General features: G+C 41.1%; 1 protein-coding gene across 4 annotated transcripts in view; it reads left to right on the top strand.

Moving 5' to 3' along the window:
• Nucleotides 1-26,680, top strand: part of dpf2 (double PHD fingers 2) — a 30,505-nt gene that overhangs the window by 1,157 nt on the left and 2,668 nt on the right. The window contains exons 2-11 of one of the 4 annotated variants that reach the window (XM_061898335.1): nt 11,155-11,315; nt 13,925-14,032; nt 15,815-15,993; nt 16,067-16,159; nt 16,236-16,314; nt 16,488-16,529; nt 24,411-24,563; nt 24,633-24,764; nt 24,835-24,947; nt 25,022-25,103. In XM_061898335.1, coding sequence (XP_061754319.1) covers nt 11,155-11,315; nt 13,925-14,032; nt 15,815-15,993; nt 16,067-16,159; nt 16,236-16,314; nt 16,488-16,529; nt 24,411-24,563; nt 24,633-24,764; nt 24,835-24,947; nt 25,022-25,103 — 1,142 coding nt within the window. Of the gene's footprint in view, nt 1-11,154; nt 11,316-13,924; nt 14,033-15,814; nt 15,994-16,066; nt 16,160-16,223; nt 16,315-16,487; nt 16,530-24,410; nt 24,564-24,632; nt 24,765-24,834; nt 24,948-25,021; nt 25,104-26,680 lie in introns of all 4 variants that reach the window. The other 3 variants (XM_061898334.1, XM_061898337.1, XM_061898336.1) reach the window with 3 other exon arrangements.

Below are 26,680 nucleotides of genomic sequence, written 5' to 3'. Positions count from 1 at the left end.
TTATTTACATGCATGACGATTCCATTTCCCTGTCGTCACGCGTGTTCTGCTTGGAGTTGACGGTTTACAACAGGTGCGCGGGTCAGTTACCGTGGGTACGTAAAGATAGATAGGTAATTAGTAGAGATGCACGGTTTGCGGACACAACCGCAAAGTCCGCGGATAAACCGTGGGTCGGGCGGGTAACATGACGAAAAAAATCGATTTTAAATAGATTCGGGCGGGTGGCGGTTGAACCAATTCGGAAATATATATACATAGTTAAATGTTACCCACATATGAAAAACGAGCAGCACTCTTTGAAACTGTCAATTATTCATCAGGCACTGCAGCACAACGCAACAGAAGAAGAAGAAAAAAAGAAAAGCGCAGCGCAGCAGGGCGCATTTTAGAGGCCCGGCGCTCTCGCCTGAATCCTGGCACTGTAGATGCCATTTTATTCCTGCATAGTGCTTACAAAAAAAAAGTAAGTAGACGTACTGTTTGATATGTTAAACAAATTAGTCTACGTTACCTAAGCTATACCAAATAAGCCCATGTCTAACCCAGGGGCGTCACTAGACCTAATACTGTACTGGGGCACAAATAATTCATGTGAGCGTGCAAAGCGCGCATGCAAAAACATTTTTAGCACTTATTTATCATAAAAAATACATAAATAGCGCTTTAAACTATGAAATCATATCAGATTATGTTGTATGGATCTTTGATTAACCACCTGAAATCAACTAATGCATTTGACCTACTTGTGCACTTTTTTAGTCTAGACTTCTGAACTGCTACTGGTAAAAGCAAAAAGGAAGAGCAATCATTCTTTTTGAAATATATATTGCAGTAATCATCTGCAAATTTAACATCTACAAAAGTAAAACAAAAAATAAAGCCCCCCTAAATCTCTGAGTTCTTTTATATTATTTAATTTCCATTTCTGGCAATGTGGCTAATCCTATTTCAGATACACAAAACTAAAATATACACAAAACAATAAAGCCACAGTAGTAGAATAAATGAACAACTGTTGTGTGTCTGTTCAGGGAATCATTTTCTGAGAAGTAAACTGGAACGTCTCGTTTTCATTTTTGCAAAGTGGTCAATCACTCTGGACAGACATGGAAATATTACAGTAACTGTTATACAGTTGACCGGTGGTTCCCAACTGCTGGGTCGTGACATAAAAGTGGATTGTGTGTCATTTTCAGTCAGATGTGTGCATGAAAAAAAAAAAGTTTAGGGAGAAAAAAATCAAATTGTGGCAACAAAACCAGATTATTTGAGCCTTTTTTCTAGTGACTATTAGTGAGTATTTTAGCAAAAGGTGAACCGACTAACAAGTTGGAGGAGGACTCAAGACAGAGATGGAAATATATTTAAAACAAATCTAAATGGGGCAACAAAACCCGATATTTTTAGCCATCTTTCTGAAAACAAATACAGAAATGTTACTATTTTTTCTGGAAACAAAACCGGATGCTTTAGCTGTAGCCATTTTTCTGGTGACAAAACAAGATTATTTTAGTCAAAGTCACACCGATTAACAAGACAAGTCTACTGTGCTATTTTTCTGTGAAATAAACTTGAATGATTTAAAAATTGGCTCACGACTTGATATGGGAAAAAAAAATTTCTTCCTGAAGATAAACCATTTGAGAAGCACTCAATTCACACATGCTTACTCCAAATCATCATTGATGCAGAACCAGCTGACAATAACCAACATTATGTTTCATGTTCATTGGAAATTCCCCCGACAGCTCGTACAGCAAATGAATATGTTTGTCTTGATACAAGGAATAACGTTAGCTAACTTAGCATCAACTTAAGACAATGATGTTGCCTAGCTAGCTAGGACTTCACTTACATCTCTCATTCCTCGCTTCTTCTTCATTGCTGCGGGCGAATAACTTTCTGATATCCATGTAGGAGTTACAGTTTGAGTCAAATCAAAATCAAAATAATGTAATTAACAAATCGTTGTTGGCTAACGTCACCTACCTCACGCAGTGATATGCATCCCCCCCTCTCTCTCTCTCTCAACCGAAGTCTCCACACGTGAATAAATTACCATATTAATTAGCCATGTGCTCACTGTTTCGTGGAGTGAATACAGTAGCAATCAATTACCATACTAAGTAGTATGTGCGCTGTTGTCTATGTTATGTAGACTTAAAACTCTGAAGCGTTTTTTTTTTTATTGGTGAAATTTTTACTGGGGCACTGCAGATCAACAGTGGGGCACGTGCCTCACTGAAATATGTCTGGCGACGCCCCTGGTCTAACCTATATTGAGTTCGGTCAGCTGAATAATTTTGATGGTTACGTGTTGTTTGGGCACACTACAATGCAAAGGAATTAAGTCAATTGCGTGGTTTATTTTGGGGTTTTTCTATTTGAGATATACTACTGTGTGCTAATCATTTGGCCTCGCTTTCAAGTGAAGCCCATCTCCGATTGGCTACACCTGTGAGGCTATTTAGCCTGCTTTGTTTGTCGCGACTGTCTATTTTCATTATAATTCAAGTTTGATGATAAAGTGCAGTTTGATGGGTTTGATTTCCCCCCTTCAGCCATTTGCCTTGGCCAATAAGTTGCAGGTAATTTATTATTATTATTTATTTATTTATTTTGTAAATAGGGATGACATACATATGTTATTGTATAAATTAAGTTTGTGCGCATGATTGACAGCCTAAGGCATGGGTCTCAAACTCTGGCCCGCGGGCCAAATATGGCCCGCCGTGTAATTTCATTTGGCCCTTGAGGTAATATCAAATTAAGATTAGAGCTGGCCCGCCGGTATTATTCAGCGGCGGTGCCTCTGTAACACCGCATTCACCGCTTATACTCATACTTGTCAACCCTCACGATTTTCCCGTGAGACTCCCGAAGTTCAGTGCCGCTCCCGAAAATGGGACTGGGTTCAAATCCCAGTCAGATCGATCAGGTAACTATAGGAAAGCTTCAGCTGGTGGGGTTAAGCTTTTATATCACAGTTTACTGAGACAGGTGCTCAATTAAATATGTCATTAGGGCCTGAAATCTCCCTTTAAGAAGACCCTTAAATTCTATTATCCTTCAGGTCTTCCATTCACGTTCACTGTTCACCTACAAGGCCACCAGGTGTATGTGCTCGCAAAAGATGCAAACACCTTCTGTTTTTAAATTGTTTTAGGAGTCTTTTTACATGTTTTAGGATTCTTATTATGTGTTTTAGGAGTCTTGTTACGTGTTTTAGGAGTAATATATGTTTTAGATGTCACTGTGCATCTCTTAGGAGTCATTTTATGTGTTTTAGAGTCATTTTTTATTGTTTTAGAAGTTGGTTGTTGTGTTTTTAAATGTTTTACTAGTCAAAAACAGCTATCTCCCATTTAAAGAGGACTGGGTTCAAATCCCAGTCAGTTTGATCGGTAACTAGGAAAGATCCAGTGGGAGAGTTCACCCGGACAACAATATTGGGGGACGTGCCTTTAAGGCACTGCCTTTAGTCCTCTACAGCCTGCCGTCACGTCCGCTTTTCCGCCATACAAACAGCGTGCCAGCACAGTCACATAATACATGCGGCTTTAACACACACAAGTGAATGCAACGCATACTTGCTCAACAGCCATACAGGTCACACTGAGGGTGGCCGTATAAACAACTTTAACACTGTTACAAATATGCGCCACACTGTGAACCCACACCAAACAAGAATGACAAACAAAATTCGGGAGAACATCAGCACCGTAACAGAACATAAACACAACAGAAGAAATATCCAGGACCCCTTGCAGCACTAACTCTTCCGGGATGCTACAATATACACCCCCACTACCACCAAACCCCAACCACCCCCAATTTTTATTTAAATTTTATTTGATATGCCAGTGAGATTTTTTAATTATTATAATTATAATTTGAAACTTAATTTTGCTTGTCACTATAAAGTTATATAAGCCTTGCTTGTTCAATATTCAATGCAAAACTTATTTGGGTCCCTATTAAAAAGTTAATTTGTTCTACCTTGGCCCGCGGCTTTGTTCAGTTTCAAATTTTGGCCCACTCTGTATTTGAGTTTGACACCCTAAGGCTTATGAGGCACATTTTTTATTTAAACTTAAAAACGTATGAGCCTATGCCTACAACATAGGCTATGGGTTTATCTTTATTTTCCTGCCTGTCGTTGACAATGGAGATTGTCTGATATTTTGTCATGGCTGCAGATCAATCAATAAAAGTTTATCTTTGTCGCGAAATTGTTCACTGTTTCACTTTGCACCCCGCCCTCGTCCCTATTTGAGCATTATAACGTTAACAAGTTAATATTCATTTAAATAAATTAAGAATTTTTTTTTTACCTAACAAAAATATAGGCCTAGTCTTTCTAAAACATTTTTTTTAACTTCTTAAAAGCATTGTTCTGCTTTCTGCAACTGTGCACACAAAGTGTGAGGAACGCACTCCTGATCAGAGGGCATTGGCAACAATAGTCAACACTTTCTTAATGGAAATGACAATAATATTATAGTAATGATAAATAATATTATCACGCATTAATATCTCTTAGCCACTAATGCTTGGCCAAGAGATATTAATGTGTGGCACGCATTGAATGTCTCTGATGCATTGGATCAGTCTCCTTTCTTTAACAGGCAAAAGCTTTCTAACCTCACTAATGCCTTGCTTCGTCTATTTTTGATATATAACAATGGGCGGGTGTGGTTTTGATAAAATGTTGGTTCGGGTGGATGATGACTTTTGTGATTTTGTTGCGAATGAAATAATTGCCTATCCGCGCATCTTTAGTTAGTAGTACTTGATTGATTCCTTCAGGAGAGTTCCCTCAGGAAAATCAACATTCCCAGCAGCAGTGTACAAAATTGAGATCTAGTTTGAAAAAGTAAATAATGGAGTTATAAATGGAAATACAATGACAATAAGAATAAAAATAAAAAGTAACAAAAAGAATAAAACTTTAACGGTAAAAATAACAATATAACAAGGGAAACTAGGCAGTTGAAAAACGGTAATACTGTCGATTATGAGATATGTGATGTGTATATTGCACCTTTAAAATGTATTGCACTGTTAATTGCACTGTTTTTTGTTGCAGTTTCTTTCAGAATTTTTATTGCTTTTGCGTCCCCTGTCATCCTAGTACCCCCCTCCCCCAGAGAGGAGTTGTACAGTCTGATGGTGTGTGGAATATAGGAGTTTTTTAGTTTATTAGTCCTGCACTTGGGATGAAGCAGTCTTGCACTGACACAGGCTCCTCTGGCTACTGATTAAGGTATGCAGAGGATGACTGGCATCAACCATGATGCTCAGTAGTTTTTCCACAGTCCTCTGCCACCATCACCAGAGTCCAGTTTTATTCCGATCGTAGAGCCGTCCCGTCCCGCCTGATCAGTTCCTCAATCTGGAGCTGTCCTTCTTAGATGTACTTCCATTCACCCCCAGCACACTACGATGTAAAACAGAACACTGGCAACCAGTTATAAAGACGTCATTACATCCAGCAACCATCCATCCATCCATCCATCCATCATCTTCCGCTTATCCGAGGTCGGGTCGCGGGGGCAACAGCCTAAGCAGGGAAACCCAGACTTCCCTCTCCCCAGCCACTTCGTCTAGCTCTTCCCGGGGATCCCGAGGCGTTCCCAGGCCAGCCGGGAGACATAGTCTTCCCAACGTGTCCTGGGTCTTCCCCGTGGCCTCCTACCGGTTGGACGTGCCCTAAACACCTCCCTAGGGAGGCGTTCGGGTGGCATCCTGACCAGATGCCCGAACCACCACATCTGGCTCCTCTCGATGTGGAGGAGCAGCGGCTTTACTTTGAGTCCCTCCCGGATGGCAGAGCTTCTCACCCTATCTCTAAGGGAGAGCCCCGCCACACGGCGGAGGAAACTCATTTCGGCCGCTTGTACCCGTGATCTTATCCTTTCGGTCATGACCCAAAGCTCATGACCATAGGTGAGGATGGGTACGTAGATCGACCGGTAAATTGAGAGCTTTGCCTTCCGGCTCAGCTCCTTCTTCACCACAACGGATCGGTACAACGTCCGCATTACTGAAGACGCCGCACCGATCCGCCTGTCGATCTCACGATCCACTCTTCCCTCACTCGTGAACAAGACTCCTAGGTACTTGAACTCCTCCACTTGGGGCAGGGTCTCCTCCCCAACCCGTAGATGGCACTCCACCCTTTTCCGGGCGAGAACCATGGACTCGGACTTGGAGGTGCTGATTCTCATTCCGGTCGCTTCACACTCGGCTGCGAACCGATCCAGCGAGAGCTGAAGATCCCGGTCAGATGAAGCCATCAGGACCACATCATCTGCAAAAAGCAGAGACCTAATCCTGCGGTTACCAAACCGGAACCCCTCAACGCCTTGACTGCGCCTAGAAATTCTGTCCATAAAAGTTATGAACAGAATCGGTGACAAAGGACAGCCTTGGCGCAGTCCAACCCTCACTGGAAATGTGTTCGACTTACTGCCGGCAATGCGAACCAAGCTCTGGCACTGATCGTACAGGGAACGGACCGCCACAATAAGACAGTCCGACAGTCCAGCAACCATTTGGAGCGAAAACACATTGTGTCAGAAATTGTATTTTGTACTGGACACATATCTAGGGAATAAATATTGTAGCTGAGATAGGTGCCAGCGCCCCCCGCGACCCCGAAAGGGAATAAGCGGTAGAAAATGGATGGATGGATGGATCATACATTTTAATTTTCCTGATGGAATAAATAAAGTTCTATCCATCTATCTATCTATCTATCTATCTATCTATCTATCTATCTATCTATCTATCTATCTATCTATCTATCTATCTATCTATCTATCTATCTATCTATCTATCTATCTATCTATCTGTCTGTCTATCTAATTTCATTTTTAGATGAAAAAAAAAATGTTATTTTTTTACGGTTTTGATGAAAGGAACAAAACATGTTTTTAACTAAAACGAACCTTAGCAGTATTTTTTGATTTGACTAGTGATCTCACTGTAATGTCTTCGATGGTCGTCTCCTTGACAAACTGAACACAAACAGGTTATGTTAGGGCTGGGCGATTTGGCTGAAAACTGTATCACAACATAAGTTTTTTATATCGGTCGATTTAGATAAATATTGATATTTTTTATGATTTATGAAAAAATGGATCAGATGAAAAATATATTGAATGGCAACATTTTCATTTCAAATGTAACCTTCCTCTGATTATAATCCCCTCAGCTGTCACGGCAGAAAGGAAAGGACATGTTAACCCAACCATGAAAAACACTCACATAATCAATGTAAACTAAATTCTAAAATCACAGTAAGCACTTAACAATGACCTTAAATAAAGGTGCACAAATAAAGAATATGTAAGAAATGCTTAATGAACTAAAATATACCAAAATGTGAAAATGTAAACATACAGAAACCTGAGAAGAACATTTCTTTTTGCAGGTTTACTGTCAGGAAGTTATGTGGTATGTGTAACATTTAATTTGGTCTGTTATTCTTATTTAAGTATGTACATTAATGTATTATTATATAAATATTTTCGGACCACGTTATTATTTCAAAGTAGCACATTTGTTTAGAGTTGCAGCTATCAAATATTTTAGTAATCGAATTTTCTATCAGATATCCCGATCGATTGAGTTATCGAAAAAAAATAATTTTTTTTGCTTAATTTTTTATTTTATTTTTATAAACTGTCCTGTCCAGCTTCTCAGACAAATCATATTGTTGTAGATGCCCATACTGGCTGTACAAATTTACTTTACAAAAGAGAAGTGTGGGATACATTTCTTTTTGCCTTATTTGTATTTTGACTTTATTAAATGGATTCATATTATTTGGTGCAGCCGGGCCAGAGCAATATTTTTGCTTAATTAAGGTTTATTTACACATGTTAAGATGTACCCTCAATTATTGCATTTGGCCAAATTGTCTTTTATTTCCTAAACCCCTGTTTTCATTATTGAAGGTTGACACGCACAGCTGAAATGCGTCCGTGGTTGATTGTGCCAATTTGTGTGTGCTAATAAAAACAAGTGCGCTCACAGCCCTATGTACTGTGTTGTGTAACCACATAAACAAAGTTCTTGTCTCTCGTGCATTTTTTATTATTATTATACGGTGCTGTTTAAATAAATAAATAAATGGGTTGTACTTGTATAGCGCTTTTCTACCTTCAAGGTACTCAAAGCGCTTTGACACTACTTCCACATTTACCCATTCACACACACATTCACACACTGATGGAGGGAGCTGCCATGCAAGGCGCCAACCAGCACCCATCAGGAGCAAGGGTGAAGTGTCTATATAGTGGTTTCTCAAGGCGTATCCGCTGAGCTGTGGGAGACGGCGTGGCGCAGTTGGGAGAGTGGCTGTGCCAGCAACCTGAGGGTTCCTGGTTCAATCCCCACCTTCTACCATCCTAGTCACGTCCAGTGTGTCCTTGAGCAAGATACTTCACCCTTGCTCCTAATGGGTCCTGGTTTGCGCTTTGCATGGCAGTTCCGCCATCAGTGTGTGAATGTGTGTGTGAATGTATGGGTGAATGTGAAATAGTGTCAAAGCGCTTAGAGTTCCTTAAAAAAGATAGAAAAGCGTTATACAAGTATAACCCAGTTTTCAACCTACCAACTATACATGAAGAATATAAAAATACAAACCACTTAATAATGACAATAACAGTTTTCAATTTTAAGAATGCAATACAGTTCATTGCATTCTTTGCATGCAAAATAGTAATCAATGTTCATTTTGCCGTCACAACATGTTTGAGATGAAAACACATTAGTTGCAAATTAATATTCCCTTAGAAAGTTAAAATAAAACTATATTCTTAGTATAAAAAATAAAACAATAAGAACAGTTTGCATTGTATCAAACATATAAAGTGGATTAGGTTGTGCCTTTAATTCTGCATTTGAAATGTGCAACCAGTGGTGAGTCACCACCAAGCAAAAACCGTAAACGTAGCGTCAGATTTACCGCCCGTCAGAGCACCCACTGGCAGAAATGTAGATCAGTGCCTAAGCTATGGAGACTATAGTGGGTGCAAGTGCAAGCTATCTGTACGGGAGCCTGTAAAGGACTGTATTTTACCTTCGGAGGGATGCTCGATTATTTACTATTTATCCAATAAATCTAATTCTAAGAGAGAGTAAGAGAAGACGGCTGATACAGTTTAACAATTTACTATACACCACATAAACATACAATAACCACACAATAATAAACACACATTAATTACCCTCATACATTCATCCCCACTCACACGCTACCTCCCCAATAGAACCTCCCGCACTAAACCAATTACACAACACACACACACAGTCCAATCTGGGCCCCTTGGTTGGGCCAGAAGATTGTCCGTTGTGGTCCTGCTGAATCGGTGGTGCGCGTAGGGGTGGGGTGGGTGAGTTGTAACTGCTGGATACAAAGGGAGTGTTGGAGAGGGGGGACACCTCCCGTTGAAGAAAAGAGATGGGGAGGGGCAGCAAACAAAACACACGTGCGAACTGCGGTAGCTGACTCTCGGTTAGCATACGCGTCACATCTACTGGCAACGTGAAGCGCCCAAACTTTTAACTAGTCCAACTTATAAACTGTCACTTATGACACACTGAAATAGGAAGCTTACTGTGGGTATTTCTCTGAACTGCAACCGTGGTGAGCTATCTCCCGTGTAGTATTACCGACGCTACCTTGCTTGTTAATGCCGGAGCTCATTTAACACCTTTTTACCTGCCGGTGGAAACAGAACTGCCCGTAACCATAGCAACCGAAACCATAGCAACGGTTAAACAACTTAGAGAAACACATTTTACCTTTCCAAATGACACATATGAAATATAAATAAATAATAATCAAACCCTTAACAGAAATGATCTCCTATCTGTAGAACTAAAGAAACAATTACATGTGCAAACCTTCAGAAAACTATCCAAGTAGCATGTGGTTGCATGACTTGAATAGCTTTGCACGACAGCTCGAATAGCGTTGTTAGTTTTCAACACCTTTTGGCGGCATTTGATGACTTCGCGGGAGTGAAAAAACATCCTGGTTATCATAATGAATAACACTTATTTTACTAACACAACTTTTGCGTTTACATTTGATAATAGATGACTTACCTTGCCTCTGGACGTCCCTCAATCGGATGCTTTCTCGACAGGTGCTGCAGCATCGAACTTGTGCTATTGTGGTATGGAAGCTCCACTTTGCAATGTTTGCATAGTACTGTTTTTTCCTTCGATTTTAGTGTGACGTGTTCCCACACCTTAGACAACTTTTCTCACTTCTTAAATCCCTCGTTTTTTCCCTTGTTTTGCTATGGCTCTTGTCCACTGCTTTCTGCAGCGTCTGCCATTGCGAGTTATGTTGGTGAAAAAGTTTTCCTAAACTCAAGCGTATTTAAAGGAGCGGTGTTGTGCAGTGCTAGATGGCGTATGAGCTGTGACATAAACACGCTGTGCAACACTTATACAGTCCGTGCGAAACGTGAGCTTTGACTACTCAACGAGGCAAAATGCCATTAAAAAATAAATAAAATAAATAACGACGCCTCGAGGCAGCGAATATTCCTTGGAGATATTTTGTAATTGAATGACTCGAGGAATCGTTTCCGCTGTACATTTGTTATATTTTCTTTCTACAGTCTTGCACTTTAGTTTCCACAGTACCTGTTGTTTCCATGAATAGGGAACGGACGACAGATGAAAGAAAAAGATGAGCGCGGCGAAGGACTGCGTTTCGTTTGCGAAAAAATCCCAAAAACTGCTATACTGTCACTCTCTGTAGCACTCATTTTTTACTTTCTCTTTTCACTCCATGCAGACACTCAACAGTGAGACAGCAAGATGGCGCAAACAAAACGATAAATGATGCTGTTAGGTGATTGGCTATTTAGCTTGTACTTCCCATTGCTCACTGATCACTTCCTATTTTGCTAAGTTACCAGACCACGAGTGCCTTTGTTCATGCAACCAACCATGCTTCATTCCTTCCAGTTTCTTATATAATTGATAGTTTTATTGTACGCATTTTATATTTATTTTGTTTACATGTCTATCGCAATAAATATTGCAAACATTTTATTGGCCTAGCCCTAGGTTATGATAGTGTGTTAATTTATTATCAATCTTTTTTTTTCCTGACACCAGGTTGGGAGAGCAGTATTACAGAGATGCCATGGAGCAATGTCATAACTACAACACTCGTCTCTGCGCCGAGAGGAGTGTGCGCATGCCCTTCCTTGACTCGCAGACGGGCGTGGCTCAGAGCAACTGCTACATTTGGATGGAGAAGAGGCACAGGGGACCTGGTAGGACTCAGTTTATTCGCCTGTAGTTTGTGTATTGACACAACAAAAATCTGAGTGAACTAGGCGTTCTTGATCAATCGACCAGCTATAACTATTGGCTGATTTTCGTGAAAAAGTTTGTGATCGCCTATGCCTAGCACCACTGCCAATTCCCTCCAGCTGATACAGTTTTATTTTAAGTCGCTGGGCTGACAAGTGGCTAGCAGCTAATTATTTATCTCTATACCCAGTGTGTAGCCGCTCCCTTAAACGTTTTCATTTCAATTACGCTAAAATACACGAGAAATACAAGTTTATTGCATTTGAAGCGATCTACATGCATTGTTATTGTGTATTGTCATTAAATCAATGGTTAATTTGGTCTCATAAAAATAATGGCAATAATATCATTTATCGGCAGTAATTCGTAGGTCAATATACCCATCCATTTTCTACCGCTTGTCCCTTTTGGGGTCACGGGGGGTGCTGGAGCATATCTCAGCTGCATTCGGGCGGAAGGCAGGGTACAGCCTGGACAAGTTAATCATTAATCAACCTATCCCCGGGTGCATGTTTTTGGAAGTGGGAGGAAGCCGGAGTACCCGGAGGGAACCCACGCAGTCGCGGGGAGAACAGGGCGGAAGGCAGGGTACAGCCTGGACAAGTTAATCATTAATCAACCTATCCCCGGGTGCATGTTTTTGGAAGTGGGAGGAAGCCGGAGTACCCGGAGGGAACCCACGCAGTCGCGGGGAGAACATGTAAACTCCACACAGAAAGATATCGTCAAGCAAAAATGTTTGTAGGCCTAATCAATCAATCAATCAAAGTTAATCACAAATGTTTCAAAGAGCTGCACAAGCCACAACGCCATCCTCGGGTCCTATTCATAAGCTGTACGCTTCTCAGGATTAGCTTTTTACAGAACAGACTCTGATATTAACAATAGAAACAATAATGTTATATAAAATTATTTCTGTAAATAAAGGAAGAGATCGCGCTGCAGCTTTGTTTTATGTATGCATGTCAACATATAGGGATTGTCAAAAATAAACAAATGAGACATTTTCTCCATAAGACTAAAATAAAACTATTTGGTGATTGCAGACAACAAAGTCAAATAGACAGAGCAGATATTGAAAGAGTAAAAGAAACAATAGTTCTGGGTGTAATAATAGATGAGAAAATGAACAGGCAATCTCACATAAAAATATACAACTTAAAGTGGCAATACATATTTCAGTAATGAATAAAGTAAAATATGTACTTGACAAAAAACTGCTTTACTGCTCGCTAGTGTTACCATATCTGAGTTATTGTGTAAAAACATGGGTAAATAATTACACAAGAAATAAAATGCAAAATAGTGCCCCCAAAAGTGATGATTGTTGTTAACATTCACTAATTGTGTTAAAGAAAAGATCAGTCAGAATAGTACAGAATTGACCTACTCATTGGCCTAGTGACCTACTCAGTGGCCTAGTGGTTTGAGTGTCCGCCCTGAGATCGGTAGGTTGGGATTTCAAACCCAGACCCAGTTATACCAAAGACTATAAAAAAATGGGACCCATTGCCTCCCTGCTTGGCACTCAGCATCAAGGTTTGGAATTGGGGGTTAAATCACCATAAATAATTCCCGGGCGTGGCACTGCTGCTGCCCACTGCTCCCTTCACTTCCCAGGGGGTGATCAAGGGGATGGGTCAAATGCAGAGGACAAATTTCACCACACCTAGTGTGTGTGTGACAATCATTGGACCTTTAACTTAACTTTACATAATGTTGGCTATAGAGAACATACAAACCCTTTATTTATTAAATCATTCACTCTTTGTTTCATTGATGCCATTTTCAAAAATCAAAAAAGTTTATTTTATTTTTCAATATTGTACACTCAGCACCCCATCTTGACAGAAAAAAACTGAAATGTATATTTTTTTTCTAAATTTGTTAAAAAAAAACCTCAAATCCCATGTACATATGTATTCAGACCCTTTGCTCAATACTTTGTTGTTGCACCTTTGGCATGAATTACAGCCTCAGGTGTTTTTTAATACAATGCCACAAGCTTGGCACACCAATATTTGGCAGTTTAACCCATTCTTCTTTACAACACCTCATGTTCCATAAGATTGAATGGGAAGCGTGGGTTTTCATCCAGGATGTCTCTGTATATTGCTGCATTTATAAAACATAATTGCATTATCCATTTCTTGCGTCTGCAGTGCACGCTCACATTTAGTGCCAAAGCGCATCTTTGGCGTGCTAAAAAGTGGGTTCCATTGTAGATGCACCGCAGGACAGCTTCTAAAATACCCATAAAAGTGGTGCATGTCTGCTGCAAGTTTTAAAACATAGCAAAATGCAGGAGTATGATAACATGAATGTACAGTAAATGAGTGTATCCATAGTGACAGGAGGTAGCTGATGCAAAAACCTAATTTAAATAAGGCAACTGTTAGCAATTGTACAAACAGTCTTAGTAGATCACCACACACACTTTAATGGTTTTAAGGATGGCAAGAGTACTTTTAAATGTTATGTCCGTTCACTAAATTGATCAAAATATTTCTGCCTTAGCAAATATAGAGAAACATTGAAGATGGCATTTCATAGAAGTTATGTTCCTCAGGCATGGCTCCTGGCCAGCTCTACACATATCCTTCCAGGAGGTGGAGGAAGAAGCGGCGATGTCATCCTCCAGAAGACCCCCGGCTCATCTTCCCCCCTGTGAAGTCTGGTAACTGCCAAGTGTGGTCTACTGTTTCAATCAACTTTAGTGCAGACTCCAACATCCAAGTAGATATACAATCACATACAGTACATAAAACAAACAAAATACAGTATAAAAGGCATTAATGTATATATATATATATATATGTATATACACACACACACACCGTATTCTCCGCACTATAAGGCGCACCGGATTATAAGGCGCGCCTTCAATGAATGGCCTATTTTAATATTTTGTTCATATATAAGGCGCACCGCATTATAAGGCGCATAGAATAGAGGCTGCAGTAGAGGCTGGGGTTACTTTATGCATCCTTTAGATAGAGCTGCGCTAAAGGGAATGTCAACAAAACAGTCAGATAGGTCAGTCAAACTTTATTAATAGATTACAAACCAGCGTTCTGACAACTCCGTTCACTCCCAAAATGAATAAACAGCTGTTTTATTATTTTCTCCGGTTCAATATAAACATGTAAAAAACAGTCTGATACTGTTACGGTAAATCAAACGTTAGTGCAATCACAATATAGTAACACTCGAAATAGTGCAAAGCGATAATATATAAATAACTCAACGTTGCTCAAACGATAATGTCACACAACACAACACACAAAGTAAACATGTAAAGCTCACTTTATTAAGTTATTCCTCATCCACGAATCCCTCAAATTCTTCTTCTTCAGTGTTCGAATCAAACAGTTGGGCGAATACGGCATCCAAAATGCCCAGCTCCGTCTCGTCGAAGTCGTCATTAAACGAGTCAGTTACCGCTGCTAATGTTAAATTCTCTCGCTGCTGCTCTACTCCCGTGTTCTACTGTGTGACTGATCGCCTTGAGTTTAAACTTGGCACGCCTCCCGCAGCCATATATCCCAGCATGCACCGCTCGCTTCTTCTTCTACGAGGTAAAATAAGGTAGGCGGCTGCGGAAAATAAGGTAGACTGCTGATTACCGTGGTTGCAAGACCTCTTGTGGCATGTTTAATTCAGACACTGAAGAAGAAGAATTTGAGGGATTCGTGGATGAGGAATAACTTAATAAAGTGAGCTTTACATGTTTAATTTGTGTGTTGTGTTGTGTGACATTAACTTTTGAGCAACGTTGAGTTATTGATATATTGTTATTGCTTTGCATTATTTCGAGACGTCGTTAATGGAGTCAGTGTCGCTGCTGTTGTCGAGCAGTTCAGTGACAATTCCTACTTTCCTGAAAATTTTTTTTTCTACCGCTTATTCCCTTTTGGGGGCGCTGGCGCCTATCATAGCTACAATCGGGCGGAAGGCGGGGTACACCCTGGACAAGTCGCCACCTCATCGCAGGGCCAGCACAGATAGACAGACAACATTCACACTCACATTCACACACTAGGGCCAATTTAGTGTTGCCAATCAACCTATCCCCCAGCTGCATGTCTTTCCTGAAATCATGTCTCTTAATAGGAGCCATTTTGAGGTCTTTACATAAACACACAAATGGAAATGAAATGGCACGGCTTGGCGCAGTCATATATCCCAGCATGCACCGCGTGCTTGTTCTACGGGGGAAAATGAAATCGGCGGCTGCTTACCGTAGTTGTGAGACCTGTTGTGGCTTAATATTGGTCCATATATAAGGTGCACCGGATTATAAGGCGCACTGTCAGCTTTTGAGAAAATTTTAAGTTTTTAGGTGCGCCTTATAGTGCGGAAAATACGGTATATATATACTTTAAAAATGCTGTTTATTCAAGCATCTTCAATATTCAACATTTGGTCACCCGGGTCATGCTCTTGTCGTGATGCACAGAGCTTGATTTTGGCCTGAAGAAGGAGACGCTATTGTCGTCAGATGGCAGCAGCCTGGAGGCCCTGCTGAAGAGCGAGTCCCAGGAGAAACGGACACCTGCAGATCCCCGAGCATCCGAGGAAGACCTCAACCTCAGCGACTATACCCCTGGCCTAAACCCTGCCACACGCATCAGAAAGGTTCTTATTCCGTCTATAGAATATCACCGCAGCATCTGTGAATAGTTAGAAGGCGTGCCTGTCTACGCCACAGAAAATCCTGGAGCCTGACGACTACCTGGATGACCTAGACGACGAAGACTACGAGGAAGACACGCCAAAGAGAAGAGGCAAAGGCAAGGGGAAGGTGAGTAAATACTAGCACAAGAACACTTTTTTTTTAAAAATTTTGTAAAATAAGTTTTAAAGAGGTGTGTGTTCAGGGTCGAGTGGGTAGCAGCAGCAAGAAGAAGGTAGACGCGGCAGCCATGGAGGACAGAGACAAGCCGTACGCTTGTGACAGTGAGTGTCGCTAAATGTTTGCAGAGGCTCCTTGACGTCCATCTTTTTTCTCTGCCCTCCTTAAGCCTGTCAGCTATTGAAGCTACTTGGAAGTCTCATTTTCTGCTTTGGTGACACTATAACCACATTCTCCTGAGTGTCTCTGCTGTCGTCTCTTTTGTCCTCTCTTTCAGACACTATCAAACAAAAGCATATTTCAAAACCTTCTGATAAAGGTACATTTTCTCCTTCTTACATCTGTCTGCATGTCTTGTATCCTCCTTTAATCTGTGCTTGATTTTTTTTATCTTGAATACTTCACTTATTAGTTTTTGGCTTTTTAAACAAATCTAATGGGGCGGTGTAGTGGTATAGCTCGGTTGGTAGAGTGGCCGTGCCAGCAACTTGAAGGTTGCAGGTTCGATTCCCGCGTCCGCCATCCTAGTCACTGCCGTTGTGTCCTTGGGCAAGACACTTTACCCACGTGCTCCCAGTGCCACCCACACTGGTTTAAATGTAACTTAGATATTGGGTTTCACTATGTAAAGCGCTTTGAGTCACTAGAGAAAAGCGCTATATAAATATAATTCACTTCACTAATTGAGAAGAGGACAACCTTTGTCAACTTTCCTCAAACATTTTGATGTTTGCTTTCGGTCCCCTAGAGGGGGGGGGGTTGCCCACATCTGAGGTCCTCTCCAAGGTTTCTCATAGTCAGCATTGTCACTGGCGTCCCACTGAATGTGAATTCTCCCTGCCCCCTGGGTGTGAGTTTTCCTTGCCCTTTTGTGGGTTCTTCCGAGGATGTTGTAGTCTTAATGATTTGTGCAGTCCTTTGAGACATTTGTGATTTGGGGCTATATAAATAAACATTGATTGATTGATTGATGTGGTTGCAAGCTACTGTAGATAAACGTGAATCTTGGGATTGTTCTGAGTGCGTTTTTTTGTCTGGCTCCCCACTTTGTGGCTCGGGTGGTAAAGCGACTGTATTTAAATGGCATATTACAATGTTGTGTGCGTAGCTGAACGAAGGTACCAATCACGGCGGGACATCAACTGGGCTTGATGCAAGCAGAGAAACATTTCTCAATGAGTAAAAGTGACCACAGCATTGTGGCTGGCTTCCTTGTTTCTATTGGACTCACGCGGTCATTCATCCCAGTGCACTGCGTTCACAACACTTAAAAAATGTTTTCAATTTTATTCCCTGCGGGACATTATACAGTATCTACTTTATATATGTCACTCTCTGACAAAATTAAAAATCAATGTGATGCGTATGTGTCTGGATAAAAACCCCCAAAAGAAGTAAGGAACTCAATGTAGCCTATTGTCTGCAGTCACATAGCGACACCTGTCCGTCGGCAATCACAGTCCTCAATAACCCGCATCACGCTGTTTGTATGGTATTTACATTGCCTCACACGATGAACACTACAATACATATATTTCTATATGATGTAAATCATTATTTTTATTTCTATCACTATGTTTAGAAGTCACCTTTTTGCGCTCGCTATCCCAGTACGTTCTACTATCTATAAATGCCATTTTGTTCACGTCATAAAAGACATGAACATCGAGCGCAAAAACAAAGGAGACTGTTACCAGACTATTATGCGCCGACCGCCATGCTGCTATTACAGTCAGGAAATAGAAGCAAAAATTAGACATTGTGGAAATTGTGTTCTCTGTGCATCAAGATGTTCTCTGTGCGCCTGCTAAACACAACAGTGAAACCAAGTGAACTTCAAATATTTTCCACAGCTTTAAACATTTATTTACCTGTTTTCTTGTTAATTTTTGTATTTATTATTTTTCATTATCCATCCATCCATCCATTTTCTACCGCTTATTCCCTTTTGGGGTTGCGGGGGGCGCTGGCGCCTATCTCAGCTACAATCGGGCGGAAGGCGGGGTACACCCTGGACAAGTCGCCACCTCATCGCAGGGCCAACACAGATAGACAGACAACATTCACACTCACATTCACACACTAGGGCCAATTTAGTGTCGCCAATCAACCTATCCCCAGGTGCATGTCTTTGGAAGTGGGAGGAAGCCGGAGTACCCGGAGGGAACCCACGCATTCACGGGGAGAACATGCAAACTCCACACAGAAAGATCCCGAGCCTAGATTTGAACCCAGGACTGCAGGAACTTCGTAATGTGAGGCAGACGCACTAACCCCTCTGTCACCGTGAAGCCCTATTTTTTTTTTTTTTTTTTTAAAAACAGACATTTGAGAAGATTGGAATTTTTTTTTACAAATATTTTCTTGTGGAATACATGATGTGAACCAGCCTCACCCATACTCTGTCTTCAGCGGCCCTCCCAAGTATCCATCCAGCCATCCATCCATCTTCTTCCGCTTATCCAAATTCGGGTCGCGGGGACAGCAGCCTAAGTAGAAAAGCCCAGACTTCCATCTTCCCAGCTACTTCGTCGAGCTATTCCCAGGGGATCCCGAGGACAGCTGGGAGACCTAGTCTCTCCACCATGTCCTCGGTTTTCCCCGTGGTGTCCTACTGGTCGGACACGCCCTTAACCTCTCCCCAGGGAGGCGTTCGGGGGGGTATTCTGAACCGAAGCCGGAACCACCTCATCTGGCGCCTCTTGATATGGAGGAGCAGCGGCTTTACACTGAGCTCCTCCTGAATGACAGAGCTTCTCACCCTATCTCCAAGGGAGAGTACCACGGACAATACTAATTTTGGCAGTTTGTACCCGTGATTTTTTCCCTTGCGGTCATAACCCAAAGCTCATGACCACATGTGAGAATAAAGACATAGATCGGCCGATACTGGGCCTTGCACCACTGTAGACGCTGCACCAATCCGCCTGTTGATCGCACAATCCACTCTTCCCTCACTATTGAACAAGACCCTAAGGTACTTGAACTCCTCCACTTGGGGCAGGATTTCCTCCCCAACGTGGAGATGGCACTCCATCCTTTTCCAGGTGAGTACCATGGCCTCAGACTTTGAGGTGCTGATTTCCATCCCAGTCGCTTCAGACTCGGCTGCAAACCGATCCAGTGAGAGTAGAAGATCCTGGCCCGATGAAGCCAACAGGAACACATTATCCGCAAAAAGCAGAGATCCAATCCTGCAGACAACCAACTGGATCCCCCCCAACGCCCTGACTGCACCTAGAAACTGTCCATAAAAGTTGAAAACAGAATTGGGGACAAAAGGCAGCCCTGACGGAGTACAACTCTCACTGAAAATTGGTTCGACTTACTGCAATGCTGACCAAGCTCTGACACAAATCATACATTGAGCGGATTGCCACAATCAGGCGGTCCGATACACCATACTCTCAGCACTCTCGACAGGACTTCCCGAGGGACACAGTCAAATGCCTTCTCTGAGTCCACAAAACACATTTAGACTCCCAGGCACCCTCAAGGATCCTGCCGAGAGTATAGAGTTGGTCAACAGTACCACAACCAGGACGAAAACCACACTGCTCCTCCTAAATCAGAGGTTTGACTATCCGGTGAAGCCTCTTCTCCAGTACACCTGAATAGACTGTACCGGGAAGGCTGAGGAGTTTGATCCCACGATAGTTAAAACGAACCCTTTGATCCCCCTTTTTAAAGGGAGGAACCACCACCCGGTCTGCCAATCCAGAGGTACCACCCCGATGTCCACGCAATGTTGCAGAGTCTTGTCAACCACGACAACCCCACCGCATCTACATCCTTAAGGAACTTAGGGTGGATCTCATCCACCCCCGGGGCCCTACCACCAAAAGGCTTCTTAACTACCTCGTCAACCTCAGCCCTAGAAATAGGAGAGCCCATCATCTTCATTGAAAGACGTGTAGGTGGGATTGAGGAGGTCTTCAAAGTATTCCTTCCACAGATCCACAATATCCCCAGTCGACGTCCGCAGCATATTGTCCCCACTATACATTTGTGTTGACAGTGTTTGGCTTCCCCTTTCTGAGGCGGCGGGTGGTGATCCAGAATCGCATCAAAACCGTCCAAAAGTTGTTTTCCATGGCTTCTCCAAATTCCTCCCATGTACAAGTTTTTGCCCTCTGCAATCACCAAAGCCGCACACTGCCTGTTTGTACCTGTCCATTGCCTCCAGAGTCCCATGAGCTAGAAGGACCGAATAGGACTCCTTTTTCAGCTTGACAGTATCCCACACCGTTGGTGTCCACCAGCGGGCCCCCAAGTAAATTGAGTTTAAGACCCTTGTTGTATACTATATATTATAAATGCATTACGATTAATTATTTATTATATGTATAAAAAGGCTCTTCCGTTGACTACTGATTTATGAAGTATTCCGTCATTTCCGTCTTTTATATACATGCATACTTATGCTGTCCATGTACATAAAAGACTAATTACATGAGAACTGTAGTAGCATGCCATGGGAAAAAAAAAAACGGCCCTATTTACCGAGCAGGAAACCTTGTTTTAGTTTCCTTGCCTTCTAAAACCACGGAATTCTCAAGACATTTTGTCTCCAGTTACCGTAAACTTGCAGCTCAAAGACGTACTCATTCATATCTATGGCTGACAGTGTGGTTGTCCTGTGTGGATATTTTTCTCTCTCCTCACCTATTAATATACTTGTTAAGTTTTTCTACTTAGCTTTTTTCTTTCTATTGTAACACACTTCAAGTGGGCATGGGTCAAAAGCACTTACAGTATTTTCTGGGCGAGAGAGCGCATCGGTATTTAAGTTGCATCGACCAAATTTTTGAAGAAATATATATATTAGCAGCACCAGACTTTAAGCTGCAGATATATATCGGTATGAATGATTTTGTAAATTACTTACACTACCGTTCAAAAGTTTGGGGTCACATTGAAATGTCCTTATTTTTGAAGGAAAAGCACTGTACTTTTCAATGAAGATAACTTTAAACTAGTCTTAACTTTAAAGAAGTACACTCTATACATTGCTAATGTGGTAAATGACTATTCTAGCTGCAAATGTCTGGTTTTTGGTGCAATATCTACATAGGTTTATAGAGGCCCATTTCCAGCAACTATCACTCCAGTGTTCTAATGGTACAATGTGTTTGCTCATTGGCTCAGAAGGCTAATTGATGATTAGAAAACCCTTGTGCAATCATGTTCACACATCTGAAAACAGTTTAGCTCGTTACAGAAGCTACAAAACTGACCTTCCTTTGAGCAGATTGAGTTTCTGGAGCATCACATTTGTGGGGTCGATTAAACGCTCAAAATCGCCAGAAAAAGAGAACTTTCATCTGAAACTCGACAGTCTATTTTTGTTCTTAGAAATGAAGACTACTCCATGCGAGAATTTTTTAAGAAATCGAAGATTTCCTCCAACGGTGTGTACTACTCCCTTCGGAGGACAGCACAAACAGGCTCTAATCAGAGTAGAAAAAGAAGTGGGAGGCCGCGTTGCACAACTGAGCAAGAAGATAAGTACATTAGAGTCTCTAGTTTGAGAAATAGACGCCTCACAGGTCCCCAACTGGCATCTTCGTTAAATAGTACCCGCAAAACACCAGTGTCAACATCTACATTGAAGAGGCGGCTGCGGGATTCTGGGCTTTAGGGCAGAGTGGCAAAGAAAAAGCCATATCTGAGACTGGCCAATAAAAGAAAACGATTAAGTGGGGAAAAGAACACAGACATTGGACAGAGGAAGACTGGAAAAAAGTGTTGTGGACGGATGAATCCAAGTTTGAGGTGTTTGGATCACAAAGAAGAACGTTTGTGAGACGCAGAACAACTGAAAAGATGCTGGAAGAATGCCTGTCGCCATCTGTTAAGCATGGTGGAGGTAATGTGATGGTCTGGGGTTGCTTTGGTGCTGGTAAGGTGGGAGATTTGTACAGGGTAAAAGGGATTCTGAATAAGGAAGGCTATCACTCCATTTTGCAACGCCATGCCATACCCAGTGGACAGCGCTTGATTGGAGCCAATTTCATCCTACAACAGGACAATGACCCAAAACACACCTCCAAATTGTGCAAGAACTATTTAGAGAAGAAGCAGGCAGCTGGTATTCTGTCGGTAATAGAGTGGCCAACGCAGTCACCAGATCTGAACCCCATTGAGCTGTTGTGGGAGTAGCTTGACCGTATGGTACGCAAGAAGTGGCCATCCAACCAATCCAACTTGTGGGAGCTGCTTCTAGAAGAGTGGGGTGCAATTTCTCCGGATTACCCCAACAAATTAACAGCTAGAATGCCAAAGGTCTGCAATGCTGTAATTGCTGCAAATGGAGGATTCTTTGACGAAAGCAAAGTTTGATGTAAAAAAAAATCTTATTTCAAATACAAATCATTATTTCTAACCTTGTCAATGTCTTGAATCTATTTTCTATTCATTTCACAACGTATGGTGGTGAATAAGTGTGACTTTTCATGGAAAACACAAAATTGTTTGGATGACCCCAAACTTTTGAACGGTAGTGTATATACCTTAATTGTTTCCAAACAGTGCTTGTTACAAGACAGTAAAACGACTGATCAAACAATACCGAAGTCATGGACCCACTAACTGAGGAAGCTAACTCTTCAAACAGCTAAACAGACTCAATAGCTCCACGGTGACACTTTAGTGAATTTAGGAAACTGAAACATTACAAAAAGAATGCCATTGTAAGTTAATAATACTAACACAGACACTTGTAAAAATGTTAGCATATTCATTAATGCTACTGACGCAAACTTGATTTCATTACAATAGCACGTACGAATATGCATGAAAAAACTTCCTGAGGACATCACACATGGAATGGTTTAGTAATTAATAATTGTTATATTTTAAAACTTACAAACTGGGGGTGGAGAACTCATCACTTTTCTTGGTCGGTCTGCGACAAGACTGCAGCAACTTAGTTCTAAATAAATATTCAACAACTCCAAAAGAGAAATGGCAAGTAGTCCACTGGTGAGAGAAGTCGAGGGGACAAACAATCTGAAGTACGAATGTACACTCAGGTCAGCAGGGGCCAGTAGAAGGACAGGGAATCGCACCAAAGTGCAACACGGTACAATGATTAGTGTGATCATGCCCTTATTTTTTACCTGGGCTTCTGCCGCTTTGTTGTACGTGTGACTCAAAGCCTCTCAGGCGATTGTAGGGAAGACAACATCCGCTTACAAATGTTCTCATCGTCGCAAGACTCACACTCTCTCACCTGTCAATGACCTCTAACCTCACAGCTTCATGTTGCCATGTGCACGCTTGTATTAACAGAGTTGCAATCATTTGTAAAAAAAAAATATATATATACATATATATATATATATATATAAATACATATAGTGTGTCATGAGATATAAATTGAAATAAGAGGACTTAAAGGAAAACAAATATGCTCAAATATAGCTACAAATGAGGCATAATGATGCAATATAGCTAGCCTAAATAGCATGTTAGCATCGATTAGCTTGCAGTCATGCACTGACCAAATATGTCTGATTAGCACTCCACACAAGTCAATAACGTCAACAAAATTCACCTTTGTGCAAACATTAAAAGTTTGGTGGACAAAATGAGACAGAAAAAGAAGTGGCATAAAAAGTCGGAGAAAGTTATACATGTAAATTGTAAACAAACTAGGGTGAGTTCAAGGACCGCCAATATTAGTAGGACAAAACGGCGCTTGCCAAATACTCAAATCAGTGAAGCATGTTTAATACAAACAGTGTGCTTTATATCAATTAGGGAGGTTTTTGTCATGTTTGTCCTCCTACAGAAACCAAATTAGAATAAAAAATGTTTTTTTTCCCCACATCATTTCAATTTTTCATATATTTTTGAAAAAGATCCGGAGAGCCACTAGGGCGGCGCAAAAGAGCCGCATGCGACTCCAGAGCCGCGGGTTGCCGACCCCTGATATATATGTATATATATATATATATATATATATATATATATATATATATTGAAATGAAGGTTCTACCTGTAATAACTACCTTACTTTTCGTATTGTCCTGGTATTCTCTGCAGTTCCGTAAATAAATGCAGTAATTCATGGTAGGACTTTCAGTGTGTGGATAATGTGAGCTGATTCCTACAAGCTACACAAAATGGACATCAGAGGAGTTTCGCAACCTTCTTTAGTGATAACGCATGTTTTGTTTTCCTGTCCTGGTTTCAGTTTGCGGGAAGCGCTACAAGAACCGTCCAGGTCTGAGCTACCACTACACCCACTCACACCTGGCGGACGAAGAGGGCGACAATGCGGAAGAGATGGAAGTCAGCGAGGCCCCGCCGCCGCCGCCACTGCCTCCACAGCCTCCGCAGCCCAAAAGTGAGTGTCCAATGGCAGATGTTCTTTGGTCAACCTGACACACTTGGCTTTAATAGAATGTTTCTTCAGCTGTTAAGAAAGGCCCAGACGGTATTGCTCTGCCCAACAACTACTGTGACTTCTGCCTGGGAGACTCCAAAACCAACCACAAGACGGGCCAGTCAGAAGAGCTGGTGTCTTGTTCCGACTGTGGACGCTCAGGTGGGTTTCACGCCACTTAATACAAAGTCATTCTGTTGGAAGCCTGCCAAAAACAACATGATGACCGTAGGACACCCATCCTGTCTACAATTCACACCCGTCATGATGGCCGCCGTCAAGACGTATCGCTGGCAGTGCATTGAGTGTAAGTGCTGCAACAAGTGCGGCACCTCTGAGAATGACGTGAGTACACACACACACAAGCACACACCTTTTAGAATCTATAAGACATTTCATCTTCACATATTTACTTCCAGGATCAACTGCTCTTCTGTGATGACTGTGATCGAGGTTACCACATGTACTGTCTCAACCCGCCCATGTCTGAACCTCCTGAAGGTTTGTTTTACCCTCACTCGTGTACACAAACTCTTATCAAAGTTTCCTTCTGATTTTACATTTTCAAGCTGGTTACATTTTGGACCAAGTGCAATTAAGTACTTGAAACTGCAACTTCTTTGGATAGCAGAATATCTTCTGTATTCATATCAAGTCAAAAACTTGATTGTGTACAAAGCATTAGGACTTTCTTGAACAAAATATCACTACTAGAATAAAGGAAGACAATTATGGAAACATAAACATGAAGTATGAGAAGATAAATAAATATAAGATATGGGGGGGAATGGTTTCAATGTAATGAGATGGAAAAATTCAGAATTTAACTCATTTTATAAGAATTAAATCAAAACCTGAAAGAGAATAAACTTGACTTTACAGTAATACATTTGTAATCAACAATGAAAAAGTAATTTTACAAGGATTTTTAAAAAGGTTTTACAATAAAAAATCATGTAAGTATAGACTAGTCTACATTTTAAAGGAAACTGCACTTAATTTGTAATTTTGCCTATCATTCACAATACTTACGTAAGACAAGAGCATATATTTTTCTTTTTTTTTGCATTTTAACTTGTAAAATCCGGCAAGTACAAGGTGTCTTAACAATGAAGCTACTTGGAAGTCTTCTATTGCATTGGTCCCCAACCTTTTTGTAGCTGCAGGCCGGTCAACGTTTGAAAATTTGTCCCACGGACTGTTTTTTTTATTTTATTTTATTTTATTATTATTTTTCCCATAAAGAAATACAATCAAGTGTGCTTACAGACTGTATCCCTGCAGACTGTATTGATCTATATTGATATATAATGTATATATTCTTTTTTTATGTTGATTTAATAATTTAAAAAAAACAAAAACCTTTTTTTTATTTTTTTATTTCTTGTGCGGCCTGGTACCAATCAGGCCGCGGTCTGGTACTGGGCCGAGGGCCGGTGGTTGGGGACCACTGATCTATTGTGCCCATAAAGCCCTTTACAATACATCTAAAAAACACCATTAATACTCTATTTACATGATGTCGCAATCTGAATATCAACCTAGTATTCACAATATTGTTATTATAAGTGCTAACACCAGGGAACTACTTTTAGCGGCACCATGATCACAGATGGCTAACTGGCTTTCGGCTATTGAAATAGTGAGCTGCTTTTGCTGCATCGCCTCTGAGTTGGTAAAGATTAAGTGTCGATAAATCATGCCTCTCACTTTTATAGCAGAAGTTTGTGTTGCCATGAATCAAGAAGTTGGTCAACTTTGACATTCAACTCGTACACGGACATGGCGAGAAAGACAAAAAAAGACACTTGGTTGCAGAACCTTTTTAATGTATTTTTTATTTGCATGAAGATTATGATTAATTCTTTATCTAAAGGATAAGATTTAAACATCCCATCAGTCGTCATCTCAGCAAGAGCACTTAGCAATACTGCTGCATGATGCTAAGTGTTTCAGTATAGCCACATCTGTTAAACACTCAACTTCTAAAACTTGTAGCTCATCCTTGTATATTCAGGCAAACAAATATAATTTTCTGGATCATCATATGTCCTAAAGTAGATGTCCTTGAATGAAAT

The sequence above is a fragment of the Nerophis ophidion genome, linkage group LG04 (genome assembly GCF_033978795.1).
Source record: "Nerophis ophidion isolate RoL-2023_Sa linkage group LG04, RoL_Noph_v1.0, whole genome shotgun sequence".
Taxonomy (NCBI): domain Eukaryota; kingdom Metazoa; phylum Chordata; class Actinopteri; order Syngnathiformes; family Syngnathidae; genus Nerophis; species Nerophis ophidion.
Note: the sequence above shows the minus strand (reverse complement) of the source record. Positions and strands in the feature narration are given on the sequence as shown.